We start from the raw sequence: 15,627 nt of genomic DNA, 5'->3' as shown, positions 1-15,627 counted from the left end.
CTTAGGTTTATGTTAATTGTTTCTTACACCTGAGCGGGCTGCGCTTGACAAACCATTTTCACGTTCAAAACCACATTTGACCCTCACTGCGTGAATTAGGTTGTATCACCCATTTTGCAGGTAAGAAAACTGAGACTGAGAGGGACAATTGTCCAAAGCTACCTTTTATGGCAGTCATAGACAGTAGTTCAAGGGAGAGGAAAGAAGGCTTCTGTCTCTGATAGTAATCACAATAGCCGTAATCACTGCTTTGTTAAATGTATGCTCTTGCTAGGCCCTCTGCTGGGTATTTTGTATCTACGATCTCAGGTCATTCTCAAAACTCTTCTGAAGTAGGTGGCATTATTTCTATGTTACAGTTGTAGAAACTGAGGTTCAGAGAGGTAAAGTGTCTTGTCCAAAGTTGCACAGTTTTTAAACACCAAGCTGGGATTTGAAACCAGATCTGGCTGAGTCTTTCTCCCCAGCACTATGCTGCTTGGAAATCCTTTTTCCAGCTCTGTAAATTTGTCAGGTCAGCCAAGATGAGAGCAGTGGCTGCCCAGTGGCCGTCCAGACCAGAGCCTCCAGCCCTACCAGACCTTCTCAGAAGATGAAGCCCATGAGGGGACTGTCTCTTGCTGGCAGCAGAGCCCTGCTCCTGATAGCTGTAGGGAGGTGCTGAATGTTGACTCTAAGTGCGATGGGGAGGAGCAGTCCAGGCAGTGGGAACAGAGAGGCAGACAGGCTCAAGGTCGCCGAAGGCTTGGGATAATCAGGGTGTGCTTCATGGAGATCAACCATGGGTTGAAGCGACGTTCCTGGAGAGGAACAGAGAGAGACTCAACTCTTGGCATCAGACAAACGAGGGTTTAAATCACCAGTTCTGGGACCCAATAGCTGTGTGCTGTTGAGCAAGTTATTTAACTTCTCTGTGCCTCTGTTCCCTCATCTGTGGATGGGGAACAGTAAGAGTGGGGTTGTTGCGGAGAACTTGGGGTGATGATTTAGTATTACCTGGACCTGGGGAGCAGTGCAGACTTGCCTTGCCCAGGCCACACCTGGACCTCCTGAATCAGCATCTCTCAAGGTGGGCCAGGGTGTCCGTAATTTTATTTTATTTGTTTTTTATTTTTTTAGGCGAGGCAACCCTTAGTTGACCTCACAGATTGCAAGGAACTTGTCAGCTTACAATCCCTTATTTTTTTATTTTTTACGCCTACAGCACCTGGTCTTCCTAGGTGGTCTCCTATCCAAGTACTAATCAGGCCCGACCCTGCTTAGCTTCCGAGATCAGATGAGATCGGGCTTGTTCAGGGTGGCACAGCCGTAGACACGTTCGTAGTTTTAAAAATCCCCTCAGGATTCTGTGCCGTCGGGGTTGAGAACCACTACTCTGCAGATGAAGGACATTGGTGCCCAGGACATAGTAAGAGCTCAAAACCCAGGGACTATCGTTATGTGTTCCCTCGTACATTCATAAAACTAACATTTACTGGGCACCTGTCTGTGCCGAGCTCTGTGCCAAGCACCAGGTATCACCTGGACAGGTCAGCAGCTCATATTTATCCATCAGCCATTTCTAGCATTGCTTCCAAGAAAATGAGTCAGTTGGGTTCAACGCTTCGTGAAGACATGACCCAAATCTGAAATTCTGAGGTTTTACTGACAAGAAGGAAAATACAGAAAATGTACTCACATCAAAGGGACTAAAACCGTGTGCAGAAAGTGCAATCAAAGTTCTCTAGCTCTTTAAAGAGATTGCTAGAGAAGAAAGCTGCAGACTCTGTGGGCCTCTGGGCAAATATCTTCCCCTCTAATACCCCGACTTCAGCATCGATTACATGGAAACGTTTCAGTGGGTGCGTTTTTGTTGGTTTGTTTTTAACCACAGAACCCTTTCTTCACACGAGCCTGTAATCAGAACCTAATATACTAAACAAATTCAGTCTGAGTGGCTTCGGTGTGAGAGTGTGTATGAGGGTAGGTGGGTGGGAGAGTGTGCAAAAGCATCCATGAATGAATGAGTGAGTGTGAGTGTGTGAATAGGTGCGTGAGTGTGTGAAGGTGTCAGTGTGCGTGAGTGTAGGATGAGTGTAAGTGAATTCGTGTGTCTGTGTGTGTATATGTGTGAGTGCGTGAATGTGGATGTGACTGTATCAGTGTGTGTGTGAGTGTGTTCATGGGTGCGTTGTGAATAGACGAGAGTATGTGTATGAATGTGTTCTTAAAAGTGTGAATCCGTGGATGCGTGTGTGTGGGTGTACATGTGACTGCACATGTGTGCGTGTTAGGGGGCCGGGGGCAGGCCTTCTCCTTAGCCTCCCCTCCTGCCGGTGGCCCCCTCTCTGCCCCTCCCTGCTCCCCCGCCCTGGCCCTGTAGTCTGAAACCCTCTGGTCCAGCTGTCTACAGTGACCTTGCCTGCCCTGCCAGCCATTGGTTCTGTGTCCCCTTTCAGTGCTGAGCCTGGCAATTTTCAGGAGGCACGGGCTGTGGGGTGCCCTCTTCCAGCAGGTCTCTTCATGTTCCCATCCAGTGCCTCTCAAATGCCCCGGACAGGCTCCTTCTCCTCCAGGCCTGTTTTCTGAGTCTTTCCCTTGAAGAGTCTGGCCGTGTCCTCCAGAGCTGCCTGCCGGGGTGATGACTCATTCCAGCTGATGTCATCTTCAGGATTCAAGACCCTTATCACACTCAAAGAGTCCTTGTTCCCCAGATGGAAAAGGGAGGTCTGAGAGCAGTTGACTACAAAGCTCTTCCCAGATGCCCATGGCCGCCCGCGCCCGCCCATACCTGCGGGCCTTCCCATGCCTCCTGTTGCACGCGGTCCCCGGGGTGACTCTGTACCCAGGTTCCCAAAACGGGTTTGGGGAAGGAGGCAAAGGAGGGGTTTGAAGGCCCTCACTGCAGCAAGACAGCAAGACCCACCGAGATCCTCCTGTGGCTTGTAGATGGCTCTCGCACGAGAGCCAATTTCTGCCTAGTCCAAGAGGTTAATGTGTGTTTGTGTAGGGGGTGGTGGTGAGCAGACCTGGGTCTCAGAGCGAGTGACTCATATCACAGTTTTCCAGGCTAATCTCCCCAGTTCTTAGTTGTCGGGCCTCCTTATCCAATGATACTATTAGTTCTTTAAAGCCTACGAGCTGGAAGGTGGCTGTGAGGAGAACTGACGGGAGTGTGAGAGTGCCCGGCCCAGAGTCAGCCCCAATCACGTTAGCTCGGACTTGCCCTGGGTCCTGAGTGCTCACGACGTGCCAGGCCCTAGGCGAAGCGCAGCCCTCTATGTGTTGTCCTTTCTCACGGTGACGCTATGAACCAGGCTCTATGGCTATCCCAGATTAGTCTAGCGCTCAGGGAAGTGAAACAACTTGCCTAAGGTCACACACCAGTTAGTGGCAGACCTAGGACTCAAGCTCAGTTCTGTCTGACACCAAAGCCTAGGAGGTTAACTCTTACCTATGGCTGCCAAGTGGGAGAGCGCATCAGACTCACCCAGGCCAGACCCTCGAAGACTCTTGTCATTGGGAGGAGCAGACTTCTGTCTTTTTAAAAATCTCCCTGGGTGACTGTGGTGTGTGGCCAGGTCTGGAACCTGTGCACTATGCTATACCACCTATTCTGATTTGAATCCTGACTCTAATAGCTTATTATCCTCGTGGCCTTGGAGCAATAATTAACTTCTCTAAGCCTCAGTTTTCTAACCTGTAAAATGGGGATAATAATATTATCTGCCTCATAGAGAATCAGGAGTAAAGATGAAATGACTGGTGGAAAGCTCTTTGAACAGTGTGTGTCATGCAGCAAGCTCACAGTAGATCTTAGCCACCGATGCTATTATTTCCTGTCATTCATTCGTGGGTCACCCTTGCCAGCCTCTGTGCTGGCCCTGGGGACTAAGATGAGTCCACAGGGTCCATGCCCAGGAGCTCATGTCCAATCATATCAGAGAAGGAAGGGAACTGACCACCAGAATGCAGAAATGAGTGTGCTTGGGTGGAGGGACGGACAGGCACTATGGGGACGCAGAGGTGTGCAACATTTTCCCTCCCAGGTCACGAGGGGAGCCCAGGAGGCAGTGGTCTGTAACAGGCAGAGCCCAGCTTTGAGTCTTAGCATCGAGTCTTCAGTGCCGGCTCCTGCACTGGGGCCTCAAGTGAGTTACTTCCCCTCTCTGAGTCTTGATTCTCTCCCCTGCCAAATGATAGGGTAATCCCAGCCTTGCCTTCATCCTGGTGGAGGGAACAGGTGAAAAGATGCTTTGAAAACCAGAGAGAGTACCGCATGGTCGCCTTCCTGCCGGGGCTCTCAGCTGGGCGCAGCTCCTTCCAGCTGCCGGGCTGGGCAGCCAAGCTGCAGGGAGGGCTCCCACCTTGCCAGTCTCTGCCCACCTCTGGCTCCCTTCAAAACCACCCTTTTCTCAGTTAAGCCAGAGGTTTCAGAGAGCAAGAGAGTGAGAGAGGGAGAGAAAGAGGGAGGGGAGCTCACACAGTAAGTTCATTGAGCAGGAAAATTCCTATGCTATATATGAAAACCGGAAAAGGGAAGGAGGCGGTCTAAGTTTACATGTAGAAAAATGCTCTTCTGTAGTTCAGAAAAATGAGGTCTTTCATTGTTGGAAAGTCCAGGTCTCCCTTCTAAGTTGATCCAGGATTTTTTCCCTGGCAGGGAAACAGTTCTTTTTCTAAGAAATGCCTTGGTGGTAGGTTTTTCTAAGAACCTCTTCCATCTTCACTGGGTACAGACAGATCTCGTGCAGCACGAATTCTGGCGTGTTCACTTTCCTCAGGAGGGGAGTCAGGTAGAGCCCGGAGCTTCTGGGGACTCCAGCCTGGGTGGGGCAATGTTTCCTCCCAGGCAGAGCTGAGACATTTTCCTGGGCACAGCGCTCCCCTTCTCTGGCCAGGCTGTGCTGTCCAAAGACGCGGAAGTCTGTGGGGAGGGTTGGCTTTGTCCTGGTCCCTGCTGGAGTCATTTCTTCCATGCCTGAAGGCTGTGGGCTGAAGGATCTGACAGTTAACTGTGGTTAGAGAAATTGGAAAACAGACGGGAAATGAGGATGATGCGGATTGGAGGCTCTCGACTTGGCACGGGCCTTTGGAAACCGTCTAGTCCAAGCCCCTCGTTTCGCAGATGAGGAACCTCAGACTTAGAGAGGACAAGGCACCGCTCAAGATCATACACTGAGCTGGTGGCAGAGTCGGCCTCCCAGGCTGGCCTTTTCTACTACCGCGTGCAATATCTGAGAGGCCATGGTGTAGAAGTTGAAGCCAACTTGTGTACGGTCCCAGAGGGCAAAGCCAGGTGGGTGGGAGCCAGGGGAGACGTGCCTGAGTTCACCAAGAGAAAGTGCTCCAAACACAGACTCGTCCAGCAGCGGTCAGGGGTGCTGTCAGGGGAGTGAACTCATAACAGTGGAAACGTGTAAGCAGAAACCAGATGGCTTTTTGGTGGGTATATGGCGGAGGAAACTCCTTCTCCAGATGGTGAGCTGCACTCTTTGTGCACAGATCTGTGGCTTGCTGAACTCCCAGCTTCTTGTCTTTCCAGGGAGGTGAGAGGAAGGGAAGACACAGGCTAGGAGGTCTGATTTGGGTACACCCAGAGTCTCAGGGGCCATCTCCCTGTAGGGGCATCCAAAGGGAAGCATAAGAACAGTCCTGAGAAGATGAGAGAATGTCCCCCTCCCAGGCGGAATGGCCTGAGAAGGAGCAAGGGGCAGGGACGCCTGCATTGTCCGAGCCTCCCTAGCTCATGCTGTGGGCAGCTGAGGTATTGGGGACCTCCTCTCTCTCAGGGGCTGAGTGCAGGGAAATTCAGACCAGATGGGCCCTGCTGAGGTCCGCAGGGAAGTCACCCCCACTCTACCTGTATACCCATGGCCTGCTGCTGGCTGCAACCCCTGGCTATAGCGACATGAGGTCTTCCGGATCTCCCGGGCCCTGACCCTGGCCGGTTTGAAGGAGTCAGGATGTTCCTATTAAAGCTGACTGAAGTGTTCTGTGGGTCTTCACAGCCATGGGTGGAAATGAGAGATGTGGGACGGGCACCTTCTGTTTGCCCAGGCAGCTGGTGTAGGAAAAGGACAGAGGATGGGACGTAGGCATTTGGGTTGTAGTACTGGCTGGGCCACAGCTCCCTGGGTGACATCAGAGCTGCTCTCTTGGATCTCTTTCAGACAGACCTCTCACTCCGATTCTGTTGTTGCAATCCCGTTCTCCCAGTTTCCTCCAGTGCAGGCAAGGGTCCCTCACAGCTGTAACGTGGGAAGCCTTCCTTGGGTTTCGTGGAGGCGCAGTTGTCTGTGTGGCCACCAGGAGCCGCTGTCGCGCACGATCCTGGGGTGTCCTCAGCCTCCCACTTTCTGTCTCTTTCTGGCTTGTCTGCAGCCCAGGTTGACTTAGAGCTTTTTAGGGGCCTAAAATTCTAAGAAGCACAAGTACTGAGCTCGCGTCCCAGATGTCATCTGTGGGATGGAGCTTCGCAAAGCCAGATAGAGTTCTTGATTGAGGCAAGTTTTCAAAGCCCAGGCTAGCCGCGGGCACTCCTCAGGACCCCACAGATGAAAGGGATTGAACCAGCCCATTACGCAGAAGTTAAAACTGAGGCCTCACTGGGGAGGGGAGGCGCCAGATGTCCTGGAGTCTGTGGCTGAGAGGAGGAAAAGAGGCAAAGGTTCCCGTCTCCTCTGGCCAGGTCATCTCTGTGAAAGGAAAACCTGAACCCTGCCCTGTTTGTTTTTTATTGCTAGGATTCTGCCCCAGTTTCTAAAGCCTGGAAACTGGCTTTGGACTCCTGGGAGGAAAGTTGCACCCTGTGGTGACTGCTCAGATTTTCCTCTGCCGGTTCCATCCACAAAGCAGTCTGATTCTTCTCCCTGAGCCCTCTGGAGGCTCCACCCCAGAGATTTGCTCTGGAGCCTGAAACAAAGACCTGAAGGCAGTGAGGCCCCTGACATCTGTCTGTCCCTTTTCCTGAGGCCGCATTGCTGAGTGCCTGCTCTGTGCCAAACCCTGATGTGGGTGCTTGGAGGAGGGGGTGATGCCTGTGGCTCTGTGCGTAATGGGGGCAGCTCCAGTGTCTTGGGGTACAGCTTAGTGAGCCTAAGAAGATTCAGCCATGAGAAGATGGGGAAGGGTGTTACCAATGGAAGGAACAGCATGAGCAAAGACAGAGACAGGGGAAGCAAAGACGAAGCAAAGGGTGTCTCGAGTTTGGACTTTATCCTAAAGGTACTAGGGAGCCACTGAATGGCCTTGAATGGATGACTGCTAACTGAGACGTATGGATCGTGAGTTTCCTCAGAATCTGCATTCTAGGATCAACTCCATATCCCAGCACCACACAAGACACGATACGGAGGCTTTATAAATGTTATCAAATTCATGAATTGAAAAAGTGAGTTGAAGAGCCCCCATCGTAAATGAAGCTATCCCTTTGCATTTATGAAATGAAAGATTGAGACTGAAGTCAGAGTCAGACCCAGGAGGTATTTTGAAGGCAGTGAAGATACATAGAATATGTAAGAGTGGATATGACTCTGAGAGTCCATCTTGTCTAACTTCCTGAGGCACAGATGGGGAAACTGAGGTCAGGGACGGAGAGCAGCTTGCCCGAGAGCAGCGGCAGACCTGGGACTCCACTCAAGAACCCTGTCTCCCTGCCTGGGCCATCTTGTTGCTTTATGGCTGTGTGCATACCTGGGGCGGGGGGCGGAGCGGGCTCCTGGGCCCATGGACTCAGCATCATGGAGGAGGCAGGGAGCCTGGATCTCCAGGTGATGGATGAACATGTAGTGAGGTCCTTGTTGGATGTGAGACCTTGAGCATGACCTCACTGACCGTAGTCTCTGCACCTGGCACTTCCTGTGTGCTAAGCATTTTAGGAACATTATTTTACTCAAGTTACAGTGTCCTATGAGTGAGGTATTATTATATGTGGAGAAGTATGGCACCCTCGCATGAAGGGCCCCAAGGTTCCTGAGGCCAGAGAGTTCAGTAATCAGCCCCCTATCAGCATGCCCCTTCAGGCTGACCTTTCAGGGTGGTGGGATGTTTTCCCACCAGCTGTGATCTCCACTCCCCACTTCCCCCGCAGCACGGAGCCATCCCAGGACAAGCCTATGGACCAAGTTGCTGGGCCTGTTTGTCTTGGCTCTTTGGCTTCTCTCCCCTCCCTGGTGACTGCCTGAGCAGGTGGCCCTCCTGCCAAAGGCCAAGGGGAAATGAGCCAACAGGCCCAGGCGCAGCCCTGAACATGGGTCACTCCAGGCCAGGGGTCGCTCCCTGCCACATCATCACACCACACCATGGGACAATGTGTGTGGAGGGAGGTGGGGGCTGCTGAGAGCAGGGCTGGGCTGACTTGGGCTTCCTCTAGATTTGTGGCTTAGCTCCCTCTGTGGCCAACCCAGTGGAAACAAGACCGTTTAACTGGTGCCTGCACACTTGTCCTCTCTCGCATGTCTGAGGCCTGGGCGGCAGGGATTGTGGGAAGGGGCATCAGCTCTGGAGACCTGTGAGTCCAAGATACCCCAAAGCGGAATTGTATCTACCCTCTGTCCATCCTTGCTTCACTGCTCCATCTGCTGCTTCCTGGTTGTGTCTCCTGGTCATGGTACTCTCTCCCTCACCATCCATCTCCCTGTCTGTTAAATGGGAGGTTAGGAAGATTTGTGATTTTTTTTTTTTTTTAAACAGAATCCATCTGGGACTAAGAATTCCCAGAATCGCCCCTGGAAGCCTGGGCTGTATTGTTTATGCAGGCATCTGGGCGGGAACCTTTTAGCCCCTGCCCTCGGGTCCCCTGAACCTCCACCTGTCCCTGGAGCCCCCAGGACACCACTTGGAAACAAACCGCTGGATGAGAGGCTCTGGCTCATTTACTCCCTGAGGAAACACACGTTCTTGCAAACCTGAAGCATTCCATCAGAATGGGCTCGCTCCCCCTCAGGCTCTTTGCAGGAGGGAGAGGAACTGGAGGAAAAGCTTTTCACTGGATTAGATAAAGGATGAAGAAAGCAGAGCTCTCAGCAGGGTGCTCGTGGTTTTGTTTTGTTTTTATCTTTAAACTGTGGAGAGGAGAAAAGAAATCTCAATGGGGTGTTTGCTTTTATTTCTATTTCTTTTCACTCTTTTTTTCTCCCTCTTTTTTCTATACAAAGTTGGGCTATATCTGGGAAAGGAAAAGCAAGAAGAAAAGGTTTTGTAACGTGTAAAGGGGGGTGGAAGGAATGAATGTCTTCAAAATATGTCAGTGTCTTTATTTTTCACATCACAGACTTGGTGTAAAATTCAAAAAGTAGAGAAGAGTGAGTATTCTGTGAAAAGAAAGATTCCTGTCGTCCCCAGGCACCAGCTCCCATCCCTGCAGACAATCTCTGCTCCCAGTTTCTCGTGTATCCTTCTAGAGATATTCCAACCTGTATTTTAAAATATATTGTATATATTTATATATTTAATATGTATTAATATATGTATTTCCAACTGATAGCGATTCTATTTGGCACCTTGATTTTTGGCGGGAGGGGAGTCTGTTTTTACCTAATACAGCTTGTGGATCGTTTTATATTAATACCTAAGGAATCACACCTTTTTAAAGGCTGTATTGCATTTTATTGTATGGATGAATCGAAAATGTATTATTTAACGATTCTCAAAGGTGGACAATTTGATACATTTTAAACAATACCGCAATGAATATTCTTGAACATGCTTTACATTTCACATATGTAACTTTATCTGTTAAAAAAATTTATTGATGTGTAATTACTGGATGGAAGAGTACATGAGCACTTGTAATTTGGATAAATATTGTCAAAGTGGCTTCCACAGATGTTACACTAATTTATGCTCCCTGCAGTAATGCATGAGATGACCTGTTTCCTTAAACGCATGCCAACATAGCATATTATCCAATATTCTGATCTTTACCAAGCTGATAAGGAAAATGATGTCTCTTTGTGGTCTTGTATTTCATTCTGAGTGAGGTTGACTGTGTTTTCCTGTGTTTAAGAGCCATTTTTATTTCTTTTACTGTGGAAAGAATTTCTTGTTTTCTTTGCCCATTTTTCTCTTGGTTTGTTGCCCTCCTGCTTATTCATTTGCTTCATGTATCTGGGTAATTAGTTTGCGGTCTATAATATATGTAACAAATATTTTTGTCCAGTTTTGGGATTTTATTTGACACTATGGAGATTTTTGTTTTGCTATGCAGAACTTTAAAAATTTCTGTGTAGTTAAATTTAACCGGATTCAACAATCATTTTATTTACGCCTTCACGATTTGTCATACTTAAAATTAATTTCTGTTTTAATGCATGTTGCAGACTGTTGAGAAAAAGCACTGGACTGGGAATCAGATCCAAATTCATAGCCAGCAACCCCTTCCATCTTTTCACCTTAGCTTCGCCTTCTGTGAAATGAGAGGGTTGGATTTCATTTAATCATTCACCGGCACTAGGCTGGGTGCTGGGAACACAAAGATGAATGGTGTGGTCTTTGTCCTCATGGGGCAACGAGAAGAGAGACACATCACCCAAGAGTGAAATGCAGTGTACTGGGGGCTAGGAAGGAAGACCCCATGTGTATTGAGGGGACATCCAATATAGCCTCAGGAAGGGGGAGGAAGAGGATACGGGTGTAGGAGGTGAAATGAGGGATTGCAGGGGAGATGAGGCCAGGGTGAGCCTTGGTGACAAGGTGTTATTCTGGCAAAATAACTGGTGGGTGGGGTGGATGGCAGAGGGGTGAGCATTCAAGATAGGGGAGGGAGGACCTGTGACAGCATGAGACACTAGGAGGACTGTGTCGGGGCATGTTGGGGAGTAGGGAATAAGACATAAACATTATCTCTATAGTTGAAAAGTCCCATGGACCTCTCCTAAATCACATCTCTCTGCCTCCCCTAAATGTTGGCAAGAAGGTGCTGCTGGTGGGCATGTCTAATGGCACAGTTGCATCTTAAATGTTCTCACCACAAAGAAGAAATGATAATTATGTGATGTGATGGAAGTGTTAGCTAAAGCTAAGGTGGAAATCATATTGCAATATATAAATGTCTCGAATCAACACAATGCACACCTTAAACATACACAATTTTATATGTCAATGATGTCTCCATAATAAATGGCACAGTTTCTTCAGAGAACACTTTAGCAACATTTAGTGAAGTTGCGGGTATACATCCCCATATCATCCAATAATTCTACCCCCAGCTGGTAGAATTACCTACACAGATAAGCATGAGGAGATGTGTATCAGATAGTCCATAACAGTAGTGTTAGTAATGGCGATGGAAACCGCATTTTCCATCAACAGCAAAGTGAATCAATCCATTATGGCTTGTTTTTACCATAGAGTACTGGCATGGAAACATAAGACCCAGAGCCACATGCTCATGGAAATATAAGACCCAGAGTTAACAAAGATAAATTTCAAAAATACAGTGTTGAGTGTGGGGGGAAAGTGCCAGAAGAATACAGGTAGCATGCAACACTTACGTAAAGTTCAGAGACAGACACAGCGGTTCCACATTCTGTTAAAGGAACATACTCATCTCGTAAACATACGAAGACATGTATGAGACTGATAAACACCACAGCCCCTGAGTGTCTGCCTGTTCCTCATATTAATCTTTAAAAGATTAATATATTTAACCCAGTATTCCCTCCAAATTATTTCAGTGTATAATCTGTGTAAACATTATTAATAAAATATATTACATTCCTTTTTTCAAACTAAGTCTTCAAAATCCACTTTGTATTTTACACTTACGGCACATCTCAGTTGGGACAATCCATATTTTCAAGTGCTCAATAGCCACACTTGGCTAATGGCTATTATACTGGACAGCGCCAGGTTAACACTGCTCAGGTAGAAGTTGTATCAGGGGGCCTCTGAGATTTCTTTCTGAACTTGAAAGTCTAAGATGATGATGATGATGATGATGGTGATGATGATGATGATGGTGCTGTTAATAATACCCACCAATTTATTGAGCATTTGCCATGTGCCAGCACCTCATATTATCACATTTAACCCATTTAATTACTCTTTGAAAAAAATTATGGTAAAATACAAATACATGAAATTTATCATTTTAACCATTTGATGTGTCACGTATTATTATTTATGCATTTTTGCATGTCCTAAATGTTTCATAATAATTTGTGACTTGTGCACACACACACAGGCTAGCTGCTGACTTTGGGCATCCTTCTCTGTGGGTGCTCTGGGGTGGGGCACAGGAGTCAGGGCGTCTCTCTCGCATCCTCCAGGGATGTTTGAATTCTTGGGCTGACCAGAGTTTCGACTGTATCCTCTTGCTGGTGAAGGGACATCAGCACAGCAGGCAAACCAGATCAAGCTCCACCCTTGAGAGAGAGCTCTTATCTCATGAGACTGAGGCAGTGAACCCACCTGAGGTGGCTCAAAAACATCCTGCCACTTACTATCTATGTAACCACAGGCTAGTCACTCTATCTTCCTAAGCCTTAGTTCTTCATCTGTAAAATGAGATAACAGCAGAAATTCCCGCATGAAAAACCTGGTCATTATTACTCCTTGTGGGGAGTTCAGGGGCACAGAGATGAGGTGTCTAGGATCTCATCTTGGTCTCCACTTCCACATCAGCACAATGTGGGCAATAACCCCACCTATCAACCTCTCGGGCTCGTTGACTAGATGTAATAAAAAGAAAGAGCAGTGAACATTTACTGCATTACCACCATAATTACTGGGGTTACATGGATGGTCTCATTTAATCCTTCTCATGGAGTCCATACCATAGAGGCAGACACAGCCTTGGAGTGATAGAATGACTCGCCTAATGTCACATAGCTGGTCAGTTATCCAGTTAAAGGGGACGAGTTACTAAACTGGAAAGCAGGCTGATTCTTCAGGTGGGGGCTTTACTTGTGGTGCCTTCAGGTAGCTCGAGTCTTCTCTGGGTACCAACCCACCAAGTCCTCCGAGGACACTCAGGTTCTCAGGGTCCTCTGGTCTTCAGCTGTAGTCCAGGTAGTCACCATATGAGTCTGCTTTGCCCCTGGTCTCTGAGGGAGGACTTTGCTCAGTTCTGACCCTCATTCACTACAGGCTGAATCCTCAGGTTCAGGCTTCACTTTCAAGGCCAAAGGGCCCTGCATATCATGGTCTTGCCTTCCAGGGTCCTGTCCACTTCCCCCTGGGACCTGCCTTCCTATCACTGCTGGTACCTTGGGCATCACCTTGGGAGTGGGTGCAAGTCAGGCCACAGCCTTCTCCCAGGGGACAATGGTTGAATGGACCAGTGCTTCCTTTCCAGGCCACCATAATGGAGCCCCGTCATTCCTCTCCCCAGGAGGTGGTGGTTAAGAGCTCCTAGGGTCAAATGCTCTGGCTTAGAACCCTGGATGGAACTTACCTTGGGCAAATTGCTTATCTTCTCTAAGCTTTCTCCAAAGTAAAGTGAGGATAATAGTATTGGACCTCATAGAGTTATAAGGATGGAATGACGAATGTGAAGAGTTCAGAGCAGAGCCTGGCAGGGTGAGAGCTCAAGGACTGTCAATGATGATGATGACATTTACGAAAAATTTTAATCGTCCCTAGGTCTGGGAACACTTCATTTTGTCCCTGCTTTTTTCCTCGCCCCCTGAGGCACTTAAACAGCAGACCTCATTCGAAACAAACCAAAACAAACCTACCCTGTTTTACAGAAAGAAATGAGGAAAAAATCATGTTGGTGCAGAATATTATGTATTCTAGGAATATTCTAGGAAATATTGTTAAATATTTTTTAAACTGCAGGTCATGACCCATTAATGGGTAATGAAATCAGTTTTGTAGGTCGTTTCCGGCATGTTTTTAATAAAATACAAGAGAAAAAGAATGATTAAATAGAAAGGAAACTATTAGAGAGCCTGGTGAGTATTAAAAGTAAATAATGTCTTATTTCAATGTTGCAGATATGTATTTAGCTAAATATGCATATTGGGTTGCTTGTAAATGCATTTCTTAATGCAAGTTGGTGTCAAAAAAGTTCGAAATACAATAATTAAGAGAATACAGTGGGACTAAGATGTACAAACTGACAATTATAGAATTAGTCACAAGGATGTAAAGTACAGCGTAGGGAATATAGTCAGTAATCTAGTAACTATGTACAGTGTCAGATGGTTACCAGACTTATCATGGTGATCACTTCGTGAGGTATGTTAAAGTCTAGTCACCATGTGTACACCTGAAACTAATATTATATCGTATGTCAACTATAATCGAAAAATAAATTTTTATAAAAGGGGGGAAAAACGTACAATGAGGTCCTGAGAGCTTTCAATTCATTTGTGACTTTTCTTCCTCATTTCCAAGCATAGTAGAATATATGTGAAGCATGGCCTCTCTCTTTCCCTGCAGATTCGGCTTCCCAGGGCCATCTGGACCTCACCGAGCTCGTCGGTGTCCCGCTGCCCTCATCCGTGTCCTTCGTCACAGGCTATGGTGGCTTCCCCGCCTACAGCTTTGGGCCTGGCGCCAATGTGGGCCGCCCGGCCAGGACCCTCATCCCACCCACCTTCTTCCGTGACTTTGCCATCAGTGTCACGGCAAAGCCCAGCAGCACCCGAGGAGGTGTGCTCTTTGCCATCACGGACGCCTTACAGAAGATCATCTACCTGGGCCTGCGGCTCTCGGGCGTGGAGGACGGCCACCAGCGGGTCATCCTCTACTACACGGAGCCCGGCTCCCGAGTGTCCCACGAAGCTGCTGCCTTCTCAGTGCCTGTGATGACCCACAGGTGGAACCGCTTTGCTGTGACCGTCCAGGATGAGGAAGTGACCCTCATCATGGACTGCGAGGAGCATGGCCACATCCCCTTCCAGCGGTCCTCTCAAGCCTTGGCTTTCGAGCCCAGTGCGGGGATCTTCGTGGGCAATGCCGGAGCCACCGGGCTGGAGAGATTCACTGTGAGTCCAAGTCCTGCAGATCAGGGAGGCCGCCAGACACAGACTCGCCACACAGCAAACACCAGCAACTGTTCCGTTATTATTTTACCCTTATGTCCTCAAAGAGGCATGCATGTATGGCGGGAAGAACGCTAGGCCCGGAACCCAAAACCTAGATTCCAGTCTCGAGTTTTCAATGCAGCCTGATGGTTTTAAATAGTACCTGGGTTCTCTGATTCTCTCTGTGTTTTCTTATTTGTAAGTCAGGAGAAGAAAACTCACTGCCATGGGGTTGTAGAGCCAAGCGAGATAGCCTGTGTGAAAGCACTTAGTACATTTTAAGGCATCATATGAACAGTAAGGTTTGTTGTACCTTTCGATGATTTTATCTTTGGATACGCACGTGAGTAGTATCTGCACAGGTGGAATAAGCTAGAATGCCTGAGTGAGTCTCTCTTTCTCCTTTTGGACAATGTGCTCTGAAAAAATATCAAAAAAACTGACTTTACTGTCAAAATGGGCTTTTATGAATATGCCAGTCTAAAGAAAACCCCTAAGTTATTGTAGTTTTTCATTTAGTTAGCACATGCACTTAACTTTATGCTTATCGATACACGACAGTACTGAGGGGCGGAGTTTGGGTTTGTGTGTGGTACACCGGAAGGCTGAGGGTTATAAGAAGTTAAACTCCAATTAACGATCGTTAAACGCTCTCTCTGGGGGCATCGTG

The 15,627-nt window shown here is 48.0% G+C and overlaps 1 protein-coding gene and 1 pseudogene across 1 annotated transcript in view; one reads left to right on the top strand and one right to left on the bottom strand.

The window, feature by feature from the left end:
* COL15A1 (collagen type XV alpha 1 chain) overlaps window positions 1-15,627 on the top strand; it is a 96,512-nt gene that overhangs the window by 19,891 nt on the left and 60,994 nt on the right. Inside the window, exon 3 of the mRNA XM_039856045.1 lies at window positions 14,371-14,918. Coding sequence (XP_039711979.1) covers window positions 14,371-14,918 — 548 coding nt within the window. The remainder of the gene's footprint in view (window positions 1-14,370; window positions 14,919-15,627) is intronic.
* Window positions 1,196-1,314, bottom strand: LOC120598493 (uncharacterized; annotated as a pseudogene).

Source organism: Pteropus medius, unplaced genomic scaffold (genome assembly GCF_902729225.1).
Source record: "Pteropus medius unplaced genomic scaffold, Ma_sr-lr_union100, whole genome shotgun sequence".
In the NCBI taxonomy this organism is placed as follows: Eukaryota; Metazoa; Chordata; class Mammalia; order Chiroptera; family Pteropodidae; genus Pteropus; species Pteropus medius.
This window is presented reverse-complemented; position numbering and strand designations above follow the sequence as displayed.